Raw genomic sequence first — 22,525 nt, forward strand, 5'->3', positions numbered from 1 at the left:
CTCTGCCTACTTGTGATCTCTGTCTGTCAAATAAATAAATAAAATCTTTAAAAAAAAAAAAAAAAGAGTCACTTATGGTTTGTCTCCCTCCCAATCCCATCTTGTTTCATTGATTCTTCTCCTACCCACTTAAACCCCCATGTTGCATCACCACTTCCTCATATCAGGGAGATCGTATGATAGTTGTCTTTCTCTGCTTGACTTATTTCACTAAGCATGATACGCTCTAGTTCCATCCATGTTGTCGCAAATGGCAAGATTTCATTTCTTTTGATGGCTGCATAGTATTCCATTGTGTATATATACCACATCTTCTTGATCCATTCATCTGTTGATGGACATCTAGGTTCTTTCCATAGTTTGGCTATTGTGGACATTGCTGCTATAAACATTCGGGTGCATGTGCCCCTTTGGATCACTACGTTTGTATCTTTAGGGTAAATACCCAGTAGTGCAATTGCTGGGTCATAGGGCAGTTCTATTTTCAACATTTTGAGGAACCTCCATGCTGTTTTCCAGAGTGGCTGCACCAGCTTGCATTCCCACCAACAGTGCAGGAGGGTTCCCCTTTCTCCGCATCCTCGCCAGCATCTGTCATTTCCTGACTTGTTTATTTTAGCCATTCTAACTGGAGTGAGGTGATATCTCATTGTGGTTTTGATTTGTATTTCCCTGATGCCGAGTGATATGGAGCACTTTTTCATGTGTCTGTTGGCCATCTGGATGTCTTCTTTGCAGAAATGTCTGTCCATGTCCTCTGCCCATTTCTTGATTGGATTATTTGTTCTTTGGGTGTTGAGTTTGTTTATAGATTCTGGACACTAGTCCTTTATCTGATATGTCGTTTGCAAATATCTTCTCCCATTCTGTCAGTTGTCTTTTGATTTTGTTAACTGTTTCCTTTGCTGTGCAAAAGCTTTTGATCTTGATGAAATCCCAATAGTTCATTTTTGCCCTTGCTTCCCTTGCCTTTGGCGTTGTTCCTAGGAAGATGTTGCTGCGGCTGAGGTCGAAGAGGTTGCTGCCTGTGTTCTACTCAAGGATTTTGATGGATTCCTTTCGCACATTGAGGTCCTTCATCCATTTTGAGTCTATTTTCGTGTGTGGTGTAAGGAAATGGTCCAATTTCATTTTTCTGCATGTGGCTGTCCAATTTTCCCAGCACCATTTATTGAAGAGGCTGTCTTTTTTCCATTGGACATTCTTTCCTGCTTTGTCGAAGATTGGTTGACCATAGAGTGGGGGGTCTATTTCTGGGCTCTCTATTCTGTTCCATTGATCTATGTGTCTGTTTTTGTGCCAGTACCATGCTGTCTTGATGATGACAGCTTTGTAATAGAGCTTGAAGTCCGGAATTGTGATGCCACCAACGTTGGCTTTCTTTTTCAATATCCCTTTGGCTATTCGAGGTCTTTTCTGGTTCCATATAAATTTTAGAATTATTTGTTCCATTTCTTTGAAAAAGATGGATGGTACTTTGATAGGAATTGCATTAAATGTGTAGATTGCTTTAGGTAGCATAGACATTTTCACAATATTTATTCTTCCAATCCAGGAGCATGGAACATTTTTCCATTTCTTTGTGTCTTCCTCAACTTCTTTCATGAGTACTTTATAGTTTTCTGAGTATAGATTCTGTGCCTCTTTGGTTAGGTTTATTCCTAGGTATCTTATGGATTTGGGTGCAATTTTAAATGCGATGGACTCCTTAATTTCTCTTTCTTCTGTCTTGTTGTTGGTGTAGAGAAATGCAACTGATTTCTGTGCATTGACACTTTACTGAATTCCTATATAAGTTCTAGCAGTTTTGGAGTGGAGTCTTTTGGGTTTTCCACATATAGTATCATATCATCTGCAAAGAGTGATAATTTGACTTCTTCTTTGCCGATTTGGATGCCTTTAATTTCCTTTTGTTGTCTGATTGCTGAGGCTAGGACCTCTAGTACTATGTTGAATAGCAGTGGTGATAATGGACATCCCTGCCGTGTTCCTGACCTTAGCGGAAAAGCTTTCAGTTTTTCTCCATTGAGAATGATATTTGCGGTGGGTTTTTCATAGATGGCTTTGATGATATTGAGGTATGTGCCCTCTATCCCTACACTTTGAAGAGTTTTGATCAGGAAGGGATGCTGTACTTTGTCAAATGCTTTTTCAGCATCTATTGAGAGTATCATATGGTTCTTGTTCTTTCTTTTATTGATGTGTTGTATCACATTGACTGATTTGCGGATGTTGAACCAACCTTGCAGCCCTGGAATAAATCCCACTTGGTCGTGGTGAATAATCCTTTTAATGTACTGTTGAATCCTATTGGCTACTATTTTGGTGAGAATTTTCGCATCTGTGTTCATCAAGGATATTGGTCTATAGCTCTCTTTTTTGATGGGATCCTTGTCTGGTTTTGGGATCAAGGTGATGCTGGCCTCATAAAATGAGTTTGGAAGTTTTCCTTCCATTTCTATTTTTTGGAACAGTTTCAGGAGAATAGGAATTAGTTCTTCTTTAAATGTTTGGTAGAATTCCCCCGGGAAGCCGTCTGACCCTGGGCTTTTGTTTGTTTGGAGATTTTTAATGACTGTTTCAATCTCCTTACTGGTTATGGGTCTGTTCAGGCTTTCTACTTCTTCCTGGTTCAGTTGTGGTAGTTTATATGTTTCTAGGAATGCATCCATTTCTTCCAGATTGTCAAATTTGTTGGCGTAGAGTTGCTCATAGTATGTTCTTATAATAGTTTGTATTTCTTTGGTGTTAGTTGTGATCTCTCCTCTTTCATTCATGATTTTATTTATTTGGGTCCTTTCTCTTTTCTTTTTGATAAGTCGGGCCAGGGATTTATCAATTTTATTAATTCTTTCAAAGAACCAGCTCCTAGTTTCGTTGATTTGCTCTATTGTCTTTTTGGTTTCTATTTCATTGATTTCTTCTCTGATCTTTATGATTTCTCTTCTCCTGCTTGGCTTAGGGTTTCTTTCTTGTTCTTTCTCCAGCTCCTTTAGGTGTAGGGTTAGGCTGTGTACCTGAGACCTTTCTTGTTTCTTGAGAAAGGCTTGTACCGCTATATATTTTCCTCTCAGGACTGCCTTTGTTGTGTCCCACAGATTTTGAACCGTTGTATTTTCATTATCATTTGTTTCCACGATTTTTTTCAATTCTTCTTTAATTTCCCGGTTGACCCATTCATTCTTTAGAAGGATGCTGTTTAGTCTCCATGTATTTGGGTTCTTTCCAAACTTCCTTTTGTGGTTGATTCTAGCTTCAGAGCATTGTGGTCTGAAAATATGCAGGGAATGATCCCAATCTTTTGATACCGGTTGAGTCCTGCTTTAGGACCGAGGATGTGATCTATTCTGGAGAATGTTCCATGTGCACTAGAGAAGAATGTGTATTCTGTTGCTTTGGGATGAAATATTCTGAATATATCTGTGATGTCCATCTGGTCCAGTGTGTCGTTTAAGGCCTTTATTTCCTTGCTGATCTTTTGCTTGGATGATCTGTCCATTTCAGTGAGGGGAGTGTAAAAGTCCCCTACTATTATTGTATTATTGTTGATGTGTTTCTTTGATTTTGTTATTAATTGGTTTATATAGTTGGCTGCTCCCACGTTGGGGGGCATAGATATTTAAAATTGTTAAATCTTCTTGTTGGACAGACCCTTTGAGTATGATATAGTGTCCTTCCTCATCTCTTATTATAGTCTTTGGCTTAAAATCTAATTGATCTGATAGAAGGACTGCCACTCCTGCTTTCTTCTGATGTCCATTAGCATGGTAAATTCTTTTCCACCCCCTCACTTTAAATCTGGAGGTGTCTTCGGGCTTAAAATGAGTTTCTTGGAGGCAACATATAGATGGGTTTTGTTTTTTTATCCATTCTGATACCCTGTGTCTTTTGACAGGGGCATTTAGCCCATTAACATTCAGGGTAACTATTGAGAGATATGAATTTAGTGCCATTGTATTGCCTGTAAGGTGACTGTTACTGTATATGGTCTCTGTTCCTTACTGATCTACCACTTGTAGGCTCTCTCTTTCCTTAGAGGACCCCTTTCAATATTTCCTGTAGAGCTGGTTTGGTGTTTGCAAATTCTTTCAGTTTTTGTTTGTCCTGGAAGCTTTTAATCTCTCCATTTTGAATGATAGCCTAGCTGGATATAGTATTCTAGGCTGCATGTTTTTCTCGTTTAGTGCTCTGAAAATATCATGCCAGCTCTTTCTGGACTGCCAGGTCTCTGTGGATAAGTCAGCTGCCAATCTAATATTTTTACCATTGTATGTTACAGACTTCTTTTCCCGGGCTGCTTTCAGGATTTTCTCTTTGTCACTGAGACTTGTAAATTTTACTATTAGGTGACGGGGTGTGGGCCTATTCTTATTGATTTTGAAGGGTGTTCTCTGAATCTCCTGAATTTTGATGCTCGTTCCCTTTGCCATATTGGGGAAATTCTCCCCAATAATTCTCTCCAGTATACCTTCTGCTCCCCTCTCTCTTTCTTCTTCTTCTGGAATCCCAATTATTCTAATGTTGTTTCGTCTTATGGTGTCACTTATCTCTCGAATTCTCCCCTCGTGGTCCAGTAGCTGTTTATCCCTCTTTTGCTCAGCTTCTTTATTCTCTGTCATTTGGTCTTCTATATCACTAATTCTTTCTTCTGCTTCATTTATCCTAGCAGTGAGAGCCTCCATTTTTGATTGCACCTCATTAATAGCTTTTTTGATTTCAACTTGGTTAGATTTTAGTTCTTTTATTTCTCCAGAAAGGGCTTTTATATCTCCCGAGAGGGTTTCTCTAATATCTTCCATGCCTTTTTCGAGCCCGGCTAGAACCTTGAGAATTGTCATTCTGAACTCTAGATCTGACATATTACCAATGTCTGTATTGATTCGGTCCCTAGGCTTCGGTACTGCCTCTTGTTCTTTTTTTTTTTGTGGTGAATTTTTCCGTCATGTCATTTTGTCCAGATAAGAGTATATGAAGGAGCAAGTAAAATACTAAAAGGGTGGCAACAACCCCAGGAAAATATGCTTTAACCAAATTAGAAGAGATCCCAAATCGTGAGGGGGGAGAAAGGGGATAAAAAGAGGTTCAAAAAGGATGAAAGAAAAAAAAGAAAAAAGAATTTTAAAAAAAAGAAAAAGAATAAAAAAAATATAAAAAAGAAAATATATATATATTAGATAAACTAGTTAAAAAACGTTAAAAAGGAAAAGCGTAAAAGTTAAAAAAAAATTTTACCAGAAGGCCAGATAAAAAAAACAAAAAATGAAAAAGAAAAAAAATAAAATTAACTGCAAGACTAAAAAAAATCACAGGGAGAAAGCCGTGGGTTCCGTGCTTTGCTTTCTCCTCCTCTGGAATTCTGCTGCTCTCCTTGGTCTTGAAACCACACTCCTTGGTAGGTGAACTTGGTCTCGGCTGGATTTCTTGTTGATCTTCTGGGGGAGGGGCCTGGTGTAGTGATTCTCAAGTGTCTTTGCCCCAGGCGGAATTGCACCGCCCTTACCAGGGGCTGTGCTGAGTAATCCGCTCGGGTTTGCTTTCAGGAGCTTTTGTTCCCTGAGCGCTTTCCATAGAGTTCTGGAGGATGGGAATACAAATGGCGGCCTCCTGGTCTCCGGCCCGGAGGAGCCGAGAGCCCGGGGCCCCACTCCTCAGTCCGCCCTCAGAGAACAGCGCCCAGTTACTCCCGTCTGCCTGACCTCTGGCTGCGCTCCGAGCTCACCGAGCCTGCGACCGGTTCAAGGTAACCCCGAGCTGCGAGCTTACTGTCGGCTCTGTCTCTGTAGCTGGCTTTCTCGTTCCAATACCCGCAAGCTCTGCAACACTCAGACTCCCACTATCCTTCTGTGACCCTGCGGGACCTGAGGCCACGCTGACCCTGCGTGGGCTTCGCCCCGGTTTAGCCTCTGGCGCGATGTCCCTCAGTGGAACAGACTTTTAAAAGTCCCGATTTTGTGCTCCGTTGCTCCGCCTCTTGCCGGGAGCCGGCCCCTCCCCCCGGGGTCTATCTTCCCATCACTTTGGATTCACGTCTCCGCCAGTCCTACCTTTCAGAAAGTGGTTGTTTTTCTGTTTCCAGAATTGCTGTTCTTCTTCTCTTCAATCTGCCGATGGATTTGCAGGTGTTTGCAATCTTTAGATGAGCTATCTAGCTGATCTCCTGCTAGCTGAAGTAGTCTCATCCTGCTACTTCTCCGCCATCTTGACTCCTCCCTGTTGCCTGAGTTTTTGATGTCGTCCAAAGAAGCCATTGCCCAGACGAATGTCAAGAAGCATTTCCCATATGTTTTCTTCTAGTAGTTTTATAGTTTTAAGTCTAATTCTTTAGTTCATTTTGAGTGGATTTTAAAAATATGATGCAAGATAAGCATTCAATTTATTCATCTGCATGTGGACATTCAGGTTTTCCAACACATTTGTTGAACAAATTACCCTTTCACTATATACATTCTTGGCACTCTTGTCAAAAATCATTTGACCTTAAAGGCATGGATTTATTGCTGGGCTCTTTATTTCATTCCCCTGGTCTATATATCTGTTTTTATGGCATTACTATACTGTTCTGATTACTATAGCTCTGTAATATATATTGAAATCAGGAGGTATCATCCAGCTTTGCTCTTTTTTTTTTTTTAAGATTTATTTATTTATTTTAGAGAGTAAGAGAGTGCATGAGCAGTGGGAGGGGCAAAGTGATGGAGAGGGGAAGCAGACTTACCACTGAATGAGGAGTCCAATGTGGGGCTTGATCTCAGGACTCTGAGGTCATGACCTGAGATGAAACCAAGAGTTCGATGCCTAACGGACAGAGCCACCCAAATAGCATTTGCTATTTGGGGTCTTTTGTGGTTCTATACAAATTTTTTGATTGTTTTTTCTAATTATGTCAAATGGCATTGGGATTGTGATAGAGAATGAATTCCATCTGTAAAGCACTTGGATTAGTAAAGACATTTTGGCAATATTAATTCTTTCAATCCATGAATATGAAATATCTTTACATTTATCCATGTTTTTTTAAATTTTCCTCACCAATCCTTTAACAATTTTTAATATAGAAAACTTTCTCATCTTTGGTTGATTCCTAAGTCTTTTATTTTTGTTGTTGTTGCTATTGTAAGTGAGATTATATTCTTTATTTTCTTTTCACATGGTTTATTGTGACTAGAAATATGACTGGTTATTGAATATTGATTTTTTTTTTAATTCTGCAACTTCACTAAAATTCATTTGCTAGTTCTAACAGGGCCTTTGTTGTTAATTCTTTAGGGTATCCTACATATATGACCATGTCATCTGCAAACACATAATTTTACTTCTTCATTTCTGCTACATATATGACCATGCCATCTGCAAACACATAATTTTACTTCTTCGTTTCTGCTTTGGATGACTTTTACTTCTTTCTCTTGTCTAACTGTTATGGCTAGGACTTTTAGTACAATGTTGAATAAAAGTGGTAAGATTGGGCATCCTGACCTTATACTGGATCTTGGAGGAAAAGGTTTCAGTTTTTCCCCATTAGTTTTCATGCTAGCTGTGGAGACTCTATATACACAATCCTTTATTGTGTTGAGGTAATTTCCTACTGTACCTATTTTGTTGAGACTTTTTATCATGAATGAATGTTGATTTTTTTAAATGTTTCTTATGTATCTATTAACATGATCATGTGTTTTTAATCTTTCATCCTATTAATGTGGTTTATCACATTGATTTATTCGCATATATTGCAACTTCTTGCATGAATCTTGGATGAATCCCATGTGGTCATGGTGTGTAATCTTTTTAATGTTCTGTCAAATTTGGTTTGCTAGTGTTTTTTTTTTAAGATTTTATTTATTTATTTGACAGAGAGAGAGATCACAAGTAGGCAGAGAGTCAGGCAGAGAGAGAGGGGGAAGCAGGCTCCCTGCTGAGCACAGAGCCTGATGCAGGGCTCGATCCCAGGACCCTGAGATCATGACCTGAGCTGAAGGCAGCAGCTTAATCCTCTGAGCCACCCAGGCACCCCAGTTTGCTAGTGTTTTATTAAGGAGTTTTGCATCTATGTTTATCAGAGATATTGGCCCGTAGTTTTCTTTTCTTCTGGTGTCTTTGTCTCGTTTTGGTACCAGTCAGGCTGGCGTCATAAAACTAGTTTGGAAGTGTTCCCTCTTTTAGATTTTGGAAGAATTGAAGAAAGATTCGTATTAATTTTTCTTTGAATGTTTGATAGAATTCACCCGTGAATCCTTCTATCTGTTTCTGGGTTTTCTTTCTTGGGAGATATTTGATTATTGCTTCAATCTCTTTATTTGTTATTGGCCTGTGCAGGCTTTCTCTTCTTGATTCAGTGTTACTAGTTGTATGTTTCTAGGAATTTATCTATCCTTTCTGGTTTATCTAATTTGTTAGCACATAGTTGTTTATAATAGTCTTTTATGATTCTTTTTATTTTTGAAGCACCTATTGTAATGTCTCCGCTTTCATTTCTGGTTTTATTTATTTATTTTTTAAAAGATTTTATTTATTTATCTGACAGAGAGAGTGATCACAAGTAAGCAGAGAGACAGGCAGAGAGACGGGGGTGTTGGGGGGGAAACAGGCTCCCTGCTGAGCAGAGAGCCCGATGGGGGACTTGATCCCAGGACCCTGAGACCATGACCTGAGCCGAGGCAGAGGCTTAACCCACTGAGCCATTCAGGTGCCCCTCTGGTTTTGTTTATTTGAGTCTTTTTTTTTTTTCTTAGTCTAGTTTAGGATTTGTCCATCTTGTTTATATTTCAAAAGACTAATTCTTAGTTTCATTGATTTTTTTTCCTATTGCTTTTGTGTTCTCTGCTTATCTCTGCTCTGATCTTTATTATTTCTTTTCTTCTTCTCACTTTGTGCTTAGTTTGTTCTTTTTCTAGCTCATTGAGGTATAAAGTTAGGTTGTGTATTTGAGATTGTTTCTATTTTTTAATATAGGCATTTATTGCTTCCCTCATAAGTACTGCTTTTGAAATATACCATAAGTTGTGTTTTTGTTTTTGTTTTTCTTGAGATCTTTGTAAACTTCCCTTTTGTTTTCTTCCTTGATCCAGTGGTTATTCAAGAGTATGTTGTTCAGTTTCCCTGTAGGTGTAGGCCCTGAAGACTTGGGCCTCCAACATGTTTGTACAGGTTTGAAAATAAAAAGAGCACCATCCAGAATGTAGTAGTCACTATACATGTTACCTAGACACAGGTATGGAAGTCTGGTGAAAGCTTCCATAACAAAACCAGCTTTTCTGAAAACTTAAGGCAGACTACTCACTTGTTCTTCCCTGGATTTCTAAAATTTCTGATGGTTTCTCCACTTGCCACCTGTTTTCCACATAATGATGGAAGGGTAAAAGCAGGGCAAGGATGGCCCTGCCTCTAGATGGCTCCAAGACACTTCTGATATCTTTTAATAAGTCACAGGCTGATCATATCAGTCCAGCAAATTCAAGCAACTGATGCCACCATACTGGAAGCATTCATTCTGCCATTCATTTATTCCAAGTACTCTGTAGTTCTTCTTCTGAAGCTGCCATATCATACTTTCAGATAGCTCAGTGGCATACATTTCTTCAAAATGAGGGCTCATGATTTTTGTGACTTCTCCATATCCAGCACTGAAATCAAGAAGTCTCTGGATTTTCCAGTCTGCATTAGTGTTTAGCACTCTCTTAAACTCATCTGGTGTTATGTAGGGCAAGTATTGCATGGAGCACTGGGTGTGGTGCATAAACAATGAATTCTGTTATGCTGAAAAGAAATAAATACAAAATAAAAATTAAAAAAAAAAAACTCATCTGGTGAAAACACAAACATTGAGCCTCTTCCTAGCAACCCACTGATAGATGTTCTAGACATAAACAGTTTAAAAACAGATGACACAAAAGAGTGATATAATTGAATAAACAACCAGCCCGATTTCTCAACTCTGTTGTTTAAAATCTGGGTTCCTTGATCAAGGTAACTCTGAAAAAAGACAGCCTGTAATGATTAGCATAACTCCTCTCCATTGTACACATCCTACTGGTAGTTCCCCTTCCTGCCACCTGCTGCCACCATGGTACCCTTGTCACATTCACTTAAAGGGAGTGGGTGGCTGTGTTCCACAGAGTCCACATCCTCTGTGCTAGCCATGTGGTTGCAAGGCTCAGGCACATCCCGCCCAGGAGCAGTTTCATTCGGGGCCACGGCTGCTCTTTTGATCACTGCTAGCACCTGGGTGAGGAGGAGAAGGTGCTGCCTGGCAGCGTTAGAGCCATTGTTCCCAACTTGCCCCTCCTGCCCCTCTCCATCACTTCACTTTTAGCCTATGTGTGTCTTCAAGTCTAAAGTGAATCCCTTGTGGACCACATATTCCTGGATCTTGGCTTATGGTTGTTTTTATCCATTCAGACACTCTATACCTTTTGATTGGGGAATTTAATCCATTTACGTTTAAGAAATTGTTGATAGGTGAGGACTTAATATTACCATTTTTTAATTGTTTTCTGTCTAATTTGCAGCTGCTTTATTCCTCTCTTTCCCTATTGATGTCTTCCTTTGCTATTTGATGGGGGTGTTGTAGTGCTTGGCCATGATCCTTTTTATTATTTGTATCTCTACTATAGGTTTTTCTTTGTGATTACCTTGAGGCTTGCATAAATTATCTTGTAGTTAAAGAGTCTATTTTAAATTGATAGAACTTCAATTACATATATAAACTACATTTTTACTATGCCCCATTTGTGTTCTTATTGTCAGAGACTCCTTTACTTCTTTTTGCATTGTATATCCATTAACAATTTTTCTTTTTTCTCTTTTAGATTAGCTTTAAAAATAATTTATACATCACCATTACAATTTCACCATGTTCTGCATTCGTCTAAATAGTTTTCTATACCAGTGAGATTTATGCTTTCATATGCTGGGATCCACATTGGTGAAGACTGCAGGGGCCCTCAGGAGAGAAGGCTGTGGAGGTTCATGGTAGTGGTGAGGACTGCTGGGACCTCCCTGCTCTCCTTCTCCCTCATGGGAAGTTGTAGCCAGCAGAATTCCTCTTGGCATTGAACTGTGCTGGACTGATGGTTAGAGTAGTGGAGATTAAGTGCCTCCTGTACTTTCTGTGGAGCATCTTCAGTTTTTGTGCTTCACTGGGTTGCTGAAGTTTTAACACTCTGGAGCTCTCCCAAAGCTATTTTTGCCCATGGAGAGCTGTTAAATTGTTATTGTGAGAGAACCTCCTCCTCTGCCATCTTATTGATGTCACTCCTCTTTTGTTAATTTTGCTTTTTAATTTTTTCCAGTTTTACTGAGATAAAATTGACATTCTATGTTAGCTTAAGGCTTGACTATGTTAGTTTAAGGCTTGAAGTCATTTCCATAATACATTGACTTAACATCTTTTATCTCATATAGATACAAAAAAAAAAAAAAGGAAAAATCAGAGGAAGGAAGAAAGGAAGGGAGGGAGGGTGGGTGGGTTTCTTCTTGTGATGAGAATTCTTAAGAATTGATCTCTTAACAACTTTCCTATATACCATACAACAGCATTAATGGTAGTCACCATGCTGTATATCACATCCCCAGTACTTACTTATCTTATAAATAAAGTTTGTGTCTTTCCCCACCTTCCTTCAATTCTCCTTCCCCAGCTGCCTGCCTCTGGTAATTATAAATCTGATCTCTTTTTCCATAAATTTGTTTTTTTTTTAAAGTTCCCCATATAAGTGAGATCATCCAGTATTTGTCTTTCTCTGATTTATTTCACTTAACATAATTGCCCTCATGTTGTCACAAATGTCAGGATTTCCTTGTCACAAATGTCACAAATGTCACAAATACATTGTTAACTCAATGTATTATGGCTGAATAATGTTCCACTCTGTATATATAGTATATCACAACTTCTTTACCTGTTGTTCTGTCACTGGACACAGGTTGTTTCCATGTGTTGGCTATTATAAATAATGCTGCTATGATACGGAAGTGCAGATATCTTTTGGGTTAGAGTTTTCATTTCCTTTGAATATATTCTCAAAGGTGAAATTGCTAAATCATATGGTCATCCTATTTTTGTTTGTTTGTTTGTTTGTTTTTATAACCCTCCATTCTGTTTTCCATAGTAGCTGTACCATTTGCACAATGTACATGGGTTCTCTTTCTTCCGTATCTAGGTCAGCATTTATTATCTCTTGTCTTTGATTAAGGCTATCCTAATCGCCAAACCCATCTCATTGTGGGTTTGATTTGCATTTTCCTAATAACTGGTCATGTTGAGCATCTTTTCAAGTACCCATTGGCCATTTTTATGTCTTCTTTGGAAAAATCCCACTTGATCATCATGTATGATCTATGTAATGTGCTATTGAATTTGGTTGGCTAGTATGTTGTTGAAAATTTTTGCACCTATATTCATCAGAAATACTGGACCATAATTTGTCTTCTAGTAGTGTCCTCTTCTGGCTTTGGTATCAGGGTAATGCTGGCTTTGTAAAATGAGTTTGGGAGCATTTTGTTCTCTTTGAATTTTCAGAAGAGTTTGAGAAGGATAGGCATTAATTCTTCATTAAATTCTTGGCAAAATTTATCAATAAAACCTTTATTTTTAATAATAGTCATCCTAATGGATGTGAAGTTGTATCTCACCATGCTTTTGATATTCATTTCCCTAATGATTAGTGACATTGAATATCTTTTCATGTGCTTATTGGCTATTGTATAATCTTCTCTAGATAAATGCTATTCAGGTCCTTTGCCTATTTTTTAATTGGTTTTTGTTGTTGTTGAGTTTTAGAAGTTCCCTATATATTCTATATATTAATCCATTGTATTATATGTGATTTGCAAATATTTTCTTCCGTTCTGTGAGTTGTCATTTTATTCTTTAGATAGTGTCTTTTGGTACACAAAAGCTTTAAATTTTGATGAGGTCTCATTTGTCTATTTTTCCTTTAGTTGCTTATGCTTTCGGAGTCTTACCCCAAAAAAATCAATGCCAGAGCACCTGGGTGTATCAGTCGGTTAAGAGTCTGCTTGGGTGGCTCAGTGGGTTAAAGCCTCTGCCTTCGGCTCAGGTCATGATCCCATGGTCCTGGGATCGAGCCCCACATTGGGCTCTCTGCTCAGCAGGGAACCTGCTTTCCTCTCTCTCTCTGCCTGCCTCTCTGCCTACTTGTGATCTCTGTCTGTCGAATAAATAAATAAAATATTAAAAAAAAAAAAAGAAAAAAAGAGTCTGCCTTTGCCTCAGGGCATGATTACAGGGTCCTGGGATCGAGTCCTGCAACAGGCTCCTCGTGCAGTGTGAAGCCTGCTTCCCCCTCTGCCTGCCACTCTCCCTGCTTATGCTCTCTTTCTCTCTGTCAAATAAATAAATAAATAAATAAATAAATAAATCTTTTTTTTTTAAATTGATGCCAGATCCAGTGTCATGAAGATTTCTGTCTGTTTTCTTCCAGAGATTTTATAGTTTTACCTTTTATGTTTAAAGAATGCACTGTTGATACACCCAATAACTTGGATGGATGCTGAGTTGAAAAGTCAATTTTAAGTGTTGCATTCTGTATGATTCCATTTATAGAAGATTTTAGAGGTGACAAAACTGTACTAATTGAAAACAGATAAGTGGTTACCAGAAGTTCGAGTTAGCAGGCAGTTGTGACTCTTAAGGGTTAACAGGGGGGAGTTTCTTATTTGTGTCAGAACGGTTCCATAATTTGTATTCTATAACAGTTCTATATTGTGGTGATGGTTACATAAATCTAGACATATGATAAAATTTCACAGAACTATACCAAAAAAGGGAGCACTTTGTAGAAAGAATGATGAAATCTTAGTAAGATTCATGCATGAGTTAGCAGTGTTTTACCATCAATTTCCTGGGTTTTGACATGCACTAAGATTATATAAGTTATTGTCATTGGGGAAAGCTGACTCACTTCTTGTGAGTCAAACTATTTTTAAAAAAGTAGTTATCATTCTATTTTAAAACATCTTTTAACATTTGCCCATTGTACTAAGAATAAAATCCAAACTATTTTCCCGGACCGATGATACTTAGCATGATGTGGTTCCTGCCTGTCTTTCATCTAACCTTTTCCTGTACTATTTCTCTCTTACTACATTCTAGCCATTATCTTCCTTTCAAGTCCTCAATCGTAATAATTCCTCTCCTCCCTCAGACTCTTTGTAACTGTTGTTCATTCTGTCTGGAATATTCTTCTCATAGCTGTATTATGTGAACTATACTCTCTTCTGGGTGGTGAGATTTTTTTTCTTCTTTAATCCAGGTTTAGGAGGCAGAACCTCGAGGCAGTAGTGCAGTTTGGGTCATATTGAAGTGTTTGAAAGACAAGCAAAATCACCGTTAAAAATCTAGTTGGGGGGGGCACCTGGATGGCTCAGTTGGTTAAGCGACTGCTTTCGGCTCAGGTCGTGATCCCGCAGTCCCGGGATCGAGTTCTACATCAGGCTCCCTGCTTCTCCCTCTGACCTCTCTTCTCTCATGCTCTCTCTCTCTCTCTCCCAAATAAATAAATAAAATCTTTTTTTAAAAAATCTAGTTAGGTACATGGATATGAGCTAGATTTAAAATTTGGGATCTGGGTCATACAATTTGAGCAGTTTTATAGGAATTAAATGATACTTGAAGCCATGTGATTAAATGAGATTACCTAGGAAGAGAACGTACTGTGAGAATGCTACTGGGAGGAAGAGAATGTGGGATCAAGCCTGGGGATCTCTAATAGAGCAAGGAGCAAATGGTAACATGGAAGCCAAGTAAGAGAGTGTTTCAAAGGGGGAGATTAGTCCAATGTATCAAATGCTGCTAAAAAAAAATGAGATAGAATATTAAGTTTCTATAACCATATATTGATGTTATAACTAGAAAAATACTTTAAAAAATAATAATACAGAGTTTGATATCAGCATCATGAAATTTTTTTTTCAGCATAACAGTATTCCTTGTTTTTGCACCACACCCAGTGCTACATGCAATCCGTGCCCTTTCTAATACCCACCACCTGGTTCCCCCAACCTCCCACCCCCCCGCCCCTTCAAAACCCTCAGATTGTTTTTCAGAGTCCATAGTCTCTCATGGTTCACCTCCCCTTCCAATTTCCCTCAACTCCCTTCTCCTCTCCATCTCCCCATGTCCTCCATGCTATTTGTTATGCTCCACAAATAAGTGAAATCATATGATAATTGACTCTCTCTGCTTGACTTATTTCATTCAGTATAATCTCTTCTAGTCCCGTCAATGTTGCTACAAAAGTTGGGTATTCGTCCTTTCTGATGGAGGCATAATACTCCATAGTGTATATGGACCACATCTTCCTTATCCATTCGTCCGTTGAAGGGCATCTTGGTTCTTTCCCACAGTTTGGAGACCGTGGCCATTGCTGCTATAAACATTGGGGTACAGATGGCCCTTCTTTTCGCTACATCTGTATCTTTGGGGTAAATACCCAGTAGTGCAATTGCAGGGTCATAGGGAAGCTCTATTTTTAATTAATGAAATTTCTTCTGTCGTAGATTACTAACAATAAACTGGCAGAGTCCTTTCAGAAACATTTCAATAGTATGTATCAAGAGTTTTAAAGTGTATATATGAAGCTTTTGGCCCAGTAATCATATTCCCAGAATATAATTAAAAGAAATAGTCCTTACTGTGGAAAAGACAGTACATCTGATTATATTTATGGCAGTAATATTCATAAAAGTGAAAAAATAAAAAAGTACCTCAATGTCCAGTAGGGTAGTGTTCAGTCAATGATGATAATTCACCCAATGGACTACCATAGTGTCATTAAAAATGGTGTTTATATAGACTGCTAGTTCTGTGGATACATAACGGATGCCTACACTTGGTAAATTCTAAGAAATATACTAATAGTGTTTTTTATTTTTATTTATTTTTATAATTTCTATGTGTTAATTTTTGCCATATTTATATATGTATTTTATATTATATATAATATATATTATATATTTAAACATGTTTAAAAACATATTTTATAGATAAAACGTTTTTTTCCATAAAACATGTTTTTAAGCTTGTTTGAGTGATTATCTTAAATTTTCTTAAACTATCCTTTTTTCTATTATATGTTTGGCATGTGTCACTTATTATGTTTTATTCCTGTCTTATTCTATGCTACAGTTACTCCTTTCCTTTGCAGTTCTATGAAAGACAGTTGTATTTAAGATTCTGAATAGCGAAAAAAATTAAAATAAAATTTGGAATAGTGAATAATATTTTTAGAAATAAAATTTAAAATATCCATTATTTATTATATAGAGACAAATCTATGCTTCTCTATCAAAATCAATAAATGTGTATTCTTCAGGGAGGCCTTACCTGACCACAGTCACTCTCAAAATTAGGTTAAATCCTATTAGATAACCCCACAGTCCCAATGAATACTCTCTAACTGAGATTCATCATAGCGATCTCAAAGGCTCCTTTGTTGATGGTTGACATTTCTAGGAAATTAACTGGAGCATTATTGGAGGATTAGGGCAGAAGGAAGCCATGGAATTTTATTTTATTTATTTTTTATATAAGAGTTTTATTTATTTATTTTGAGAGAGAGGGTGTGTGTGTGAGCAGGGGGAGGGACAGAGGCAGGAGAGAGGGAATCTCTAACAAGCTGCACACTGAACATGGAGCTGGAAGTGGACTGGATCTCAGGACCACGAGACCAGAACCTGAGCTGAAACCAGGAGTCAGGGGCTTCACCAGCTGAGCCCACCAGGTGCCCCAGAAGCTGTGGAATTTTGGACTGACCCTCATTATCTGATTTTTTATTCTAGGAATTCCCTATAATAATACCATTGCCTCCATCCCAAAAATACCTACTGGGAAAAATTCCCTTCAATTCAACTACTCCTTAAATCTCATTAGAAAAAGAGGAGGCTTGTCAGATCTATTGTTAGACAAAGAGAATTTCTGTTAGAGCCTCCAGATGTCATTTGAAACCTACCTTGAAAGATTACGTTGCGGGTGACTGGGTGGCTGTCGATTAAGTGTCTTACTTCAGTTCAGGTGGTGATCTCAGAGTCCTGGGATGGAGCCCCATGTGGACCCCAATGTGATTCCCTGCCTGGGGTCTGAGTAGGGTCCAAATAGGGCTGTACACTCAGTAGGGAGTCTGCTTCTCCCTCTCCCTCTGCCCCTGCCCCACTTGTGTTTTGTTTCTCTCTCAAATAAATAAAATCTTTTTTTTAAAGAATAGGTTGTTTTGAAGTCAGATTCATATAGAAACAATTCTAACAGATTAGTTTTAGAAACTCCATTGCACAGTTCATTGAAATTAAAACATGAGGGCATTTATTTAAAGGTCCCCATAATCTCAATTCATTTGGAAATCTGATTATGTATAGTTTTTTCAACATGTTAGAAATGGTATTACAACTTCTTTGTGTTTCATAAAGTTCAATGGGGAGGAAACTATATGGTAAAAAACAAACAAAAAAACCCTGACTCTTGAAAGTCTGGTAAATGTATAAATATAAATAATGTCTTAGCTAACATGTCAAAGTCAATATATCATGACTTAATTTCAGAATAATTTTATTTATGAAAAGTGAAAAGAGGATTTTTTTTTTTTTTACAGAATTCTATAGTACTTACCAAGCAGTTGTCCACTTTGGGACAGAAGCCTGGCATATACACAACTCTGAAGAGAAAAACTTATTTGCCACATGACAAAATGGAGAATGGGTATTTAATTTTAAAATTTCATACATAAATTTTATTTTTTCAGTTTAGTAAAATAACTATCAAATTTAAAGTAAAAGAAATTTACTCTAAAACCTTAGTGGAATTTCATGTAATATGTATAATTTCCAAGTAGCTTCTTTCAAGATGCACCCCCAAAACTGAAATAATCAGAACTAGTTACCAACTTAGAGACTGCCAGTCACACTTCTGGATTATCATTTTACAACCAATATTAACAGCTAAACTTCAGTCCCAGGGCCTCATTCAGGATGTCACCAAATTCTGGCACTATCTCCAGATGCTTCTTGCCGGTTCCAAAAAAGTGAACCCCAGTGGTGTAACTTATGCCACAACCGCTGGCACCCTCAGCACACACATATAACACAACAGATTCCACCTGAAAGTAAAATCTGTTAATTCAGTAAGTGATTATGGTGTTTAGACAGCCTTTCTTAATCTATTACAGCAAGACACAGGGCAAGGGGCTTATATCTACAAAACACAATTTCTGCCCTCAGTGATCTTACCTTAGTTGGGACTTAAGTAAACAGACAGAGGCGAACCCAGGTGAAATGGACGAGAGGGTGCGCGAATCGAGGCTCGGATGAAAGGGAATCAAGCTGGACTTCCCTGAAGAGGGGACATCTACATTATTGAAAAGAAATAAAAGTTAGCCAATTGGGGGAGCACTCCAAACAGAGAGGCAGCATAGACAAGAGCCTTCAAACAGAGACCGGAGGAAGCAGACACATTTCGGGAGATGCAAAGTGAAGGGTGATGTTCAGAGAGAGAAGATGTTTTAAACAATCATAATAATCTGGGGCCAAAATTCTTGCTGACTCTGCGAAACTTTGGGAGATAGGGAGGTAGGAGAAACCGTCATTATAAAAACCAACTAAAGGCTTGTCTGATTTAGTGGGCCGGTAGGAAGGTTACAGGCACCTTTTGTTTCTTCTCTATTATTGACTATACGGAGCTTCCTATGATTCACCCTTTTAAAGTGTACAATTCGTGGCTTTTAGTATATTGACACAGTTGTGGAACTATCACTCTTGTTTAATTCTACAACATCTTTATCAACTCAGAGAGAAACCCTATTCTCTCCTCCTCCTAGCCTTTGGTACCACTAATGTATTTTGTGTCTCGATGGATTTGCCAATTCTGGATATTTCATATTAAAAGAATCATACAATGTATGTGGTCTTTTGCGACCGGTTTCTTTCACTTAGCATGTTTTCAGGGTTCATCCATGTTGTGGCATGTATCAGTATTCCATTCCTAAAAAGGAATAAAAATTGCCAAATAATATTCCATTACATGGATATGCCAACTTCTAAAAAATTTCGTTTTGGTTTTGTCCACTTTCAGGCTATTATGAATAGTGCTGCTGTAAACATTTATTTACAAGTTTTTGTGCAGACATAATGTTTTTATTTCTCCTGTGTGTATACCTAGGATTGAAATTTTGAGTCATATGGTATCTAATTTCATTTCTTTGTTGTCAGAGAAAATATCTGTGCTGTTTCAATTCTCTTCTATGCATTGGAGTTTATTTTATGGCCCAACATACAGTCTGTCTTGGGGGATTTTCCCTGCCCACTTGTGAAGAATGTTTAGTCTGCTGTTGTTGGGTGGGGTGTCCTGTAGATGTCTGTTAGGCCTAGTTGGTAGAGAGTCTTGTTCACGTGTTCTGTCTCTTTGTCAATCTTTTGCTAGTTGTTCCACCCCATTATGGAAAGTGGTATATCAAAGTCTCCAACTATTATTATTGGATTGTCTATTTCCCCCTTCATTCCATCCATTTTTACTTCATGTATATACCATTTGGCTGTGGTATATATCTTTTTACACATTGATGAGTTCAAAAGGTCTGCGACTTTACCTGTAATGTCTTTATCTGGTTTGGGTATTAGGGCATCTTTTTCTACTGTTCTTCTGTTTTCAATTTACTCATTTCTGCTGCCATTTTTTCCTTCCATTTCCTTTAGGTTTGTATTGCTTTTGCTCTCTAGTTTTCTTTTTTTTTTAATTAATTAATTTTTAAAATTTATTTTCAGCGTGACAGTATTCATTATTTTTGCACCACATCCAGTGCTCTATGCAATCCGTGCCCTCTACCTGGTACCCCAACCTCCCACCCCCTGCCCCTTCAAAACCCTCAGATTGTTTTTCAGAGTCCATAGTCTCTCATGGTTCCCCTCCCCTTCCAATTTCACTTATTTGTGGAGCATAACAAATAGCATGGAGGACATGGGGAGTTAGGAGAAGGGAGTTGGGGGCTCTCTAGTTTTCTAAGGTGAAAGCTTAGAGCATTGATTTTAGATCTTTCTTCTTTTCTAATATATGCACTTAATGCCATACATTTCCCTCCAAGCCTTGCTTTCAATGCAGCCCTCAAATTTTAGTAAGCTGGAAAAAAAATTTTAGTAAGCTGTATTTTTTATTTGTTCAAAACATTTTTCATTTTCCTTTTGTTCAAAATATTTTCAAATTTCAGTTAAGATTTCTTCCTTGAAAGCTCCAAATCTTTGGGGATTTTTCCAGCTATCTCCCTGTTCTTGATTTCTGTTAATTACATTGTATTTTGAGAGTATACTTTGTATACTCTCTACTTTTTAAAATTTCTTAAGATGTGTTTTCTGACCCAGGATACAGTGTGTCTTGGTCAATGTTCCATATGAACTTGAGAAGAATGTGTATTCTGCGGTTGTTGGATGAGATATTCTTTAAATGTCAATTGGATACACTTCATTGATGGTGCTGTTCAGTTCAATTATGTCCTTACTGACTTTCTGCCTGCTGGATCTGTCACTTACTGAAAGAGGAGTTTTGCATCTCTAACTATACTAGTGGATTTTTCTATTTCTCCTTGTAGTTCCATATTGTTTAAAAAGATATTTGTGGAAAAACTAGTTTTTAAAAAGCACAGGAATGTAAACACAAAATTGGGCCTGTGATTATGTGTAAGCAAGTGGGGATGGGGAAAGGAGAGGCATAGGACATTTCTAAGATGTTGGTAACATTCTGATTCTTGATCTGGGTGATTAGTACACAGATGTTCATCTTTGTATTATTCTTTAACCTTTTGTATATATGATACATTAATAATAAAATTATCGAATAAGTGGTATTTTAAAAGAAACACAAAGAAAACGTGCATATATAGAGAATATCAGGGGTTCGTTTTCTTTCTTTATTTTTTTTTTAAGATTTTATTTATTTGTCAGAGAGAGAGAGGGAAAGAGAGCGAGCACAGGCAGACAGAATGGCAGGCAGAGGCAGAAGGAGAAGCAGGCTCCCTGCCAAGCAAGGAGCCCAATGTGGGACTCGAGCCCAGGACGCTGGGATCATGACCTGAGCCGAAGGCAGCTGCTTAACCAACTGAGCCACCCAGGCGTCCCGGTTCGTTTTCTTTAAATATTGCTTTGGATGCCATAGAATACCGTCCACATGATTGACTACTCTGGGTTTAGAAAAGTTTATCCTTATAAAAGATACATTCTGTGGTAAAACAAGAAAGCAAAATTGGAGAGATGGTTCTGGGCAGAACTTAAAAGACAATGGAACAAACAAACGAAGACAATGGAACATGAAGACGGGGAGAGAGAACAGGCGCTCCGAGAGAGGAAGAACACAAACAGTAAGCAATCAGGAAGAGCACACCTGAAGTACAAAATGGCGAGTGCAATTAAATAGGAAAAAATATGGAAATTTCCTGAAAATCATTTGGAATAGCTTGAATTTTTTTTCCTGGATATAATTAAAGGGCCATGTTTCTAAGCAGAACATGACTAAATGAAATTCAGTTTAAAGGAGACAAATTAAAACATGACAGATTAAATGCATTATTTAATTTCTATTCTCTCCCTTTATCTCACTAAGATAGTTGCAGTCCTACAAGGAGAAACAATGGGAAGGGAAGCAAGAACAGAAAGTAGAAAGCAGAGAGAGAAGTGGTGTCTGACATAGCAGAGCATGAAATTGTGTTAATTAAGAGCTTGCAGAGGGAATTCTAAAGGGATGGGAACCCTCCAGTGTGCCTTCAGTCCTTTCCTCCAGCTCTGCTCCCTGAATATGGAAACCTAGCATATATCCTCCTAGCAAGATAGAAGAGGATTCTTCTTTGAATTAACATGATCAGACCTACTTAAAATAACTTAAATTTGGAGTCAGAAGGGGAGAAGCACAATGGAGCACTAGAGGAGTGAGAAGTATTCCTAAGAACTGACCCAGAACTTGTTACAACTTCTCTCCTATATATTAAAGGAGAACCAAAGACTACGAGAGAATTGCAGAAAGCTTCTAACATGAACATGGGACACCTAAATCAATAAAGAGAGCAATGGAACTCAGAGGAAACAAAAGATAGCAGGAAGCAAAAGAAATGATCCAAAAAAGCATAAATAACATCTTCATAGAAATAGGAGAAGATATTGTATACATTAAAGAAAACTAACATGTTATAAAATGGGAAAGAAGTAAGAAAAGATTTTGAAAAGTGTATAATCACAATGAAAAAATCAAACACTTGAAATCAAAATGATAGACATGGAAAATTGAAATGCTCAGTATGTTCTGACCAGGCCTTGAGTGTTGACTTCTCTCTAGGCCTTGTAGATAAACAGTTCCATCCAAACAGAAGAGTCATCAATACCTCATTATAATGTGACTACACATATGGACAATGTAAAAGATGGTACTGATGATCGCAGAAACTGTACTTGAAACCGATGTTTTAGAGTCAATAGTGTGGCTTGCAAAAAGCAGTAATTGCATCGCATTTCATGGTGGCATGGTTTAGGGCACAGAGGTTTG

The 22,525-nt window shown here is 37.9% G+C and overlaps 1 protein-coding gene and 1 pseudogene across 5 annotated transcripts in view; one reads left to right on the forward strand and one right to left on the reverse strand.

The window, feature by feature from the left end:
• The window catches only part of CATSPERE (catsper channel auxiliary subunit epsilon), a 157,329-nt gene that overhangs the window by 70,246 nt on the left and 64,558 nt on the right, over window positions 1–22,525 (forward strand). For all 5 annotated transcript variants that reach the window (XM_032317865.1, XM_032317869.1, XM_032317868.1 and 2 more), the window contains one exon: window positions 17,604–17,710. In XM_032317865.1, coding sequence (XP_032173756.1) covers window positions 17,604–17,710 — 107 coding nt within the window. The remainder of the gene's footprint in view (window positions 1–17,603; window positions 17,711–22,525) is intronic.
• Window positions 8,966–10,181, reverse strand: LOC116576678 (annotated as a pseudogene).

The sequence above is a fragment of the Mustela erminea genome, chromosome 17 (genome assembly GCF_009829155.1).
Source record: "Mustela erminea isolate mMusErm1 chromosome 17, mMusErm1.Pri, whole genome shotgun sequence".
NCBI lineage: Eukaryota > Metazoa > Chordata > Mammalia > Carnivora > Mustelidae > Mustela > Mustela erminea.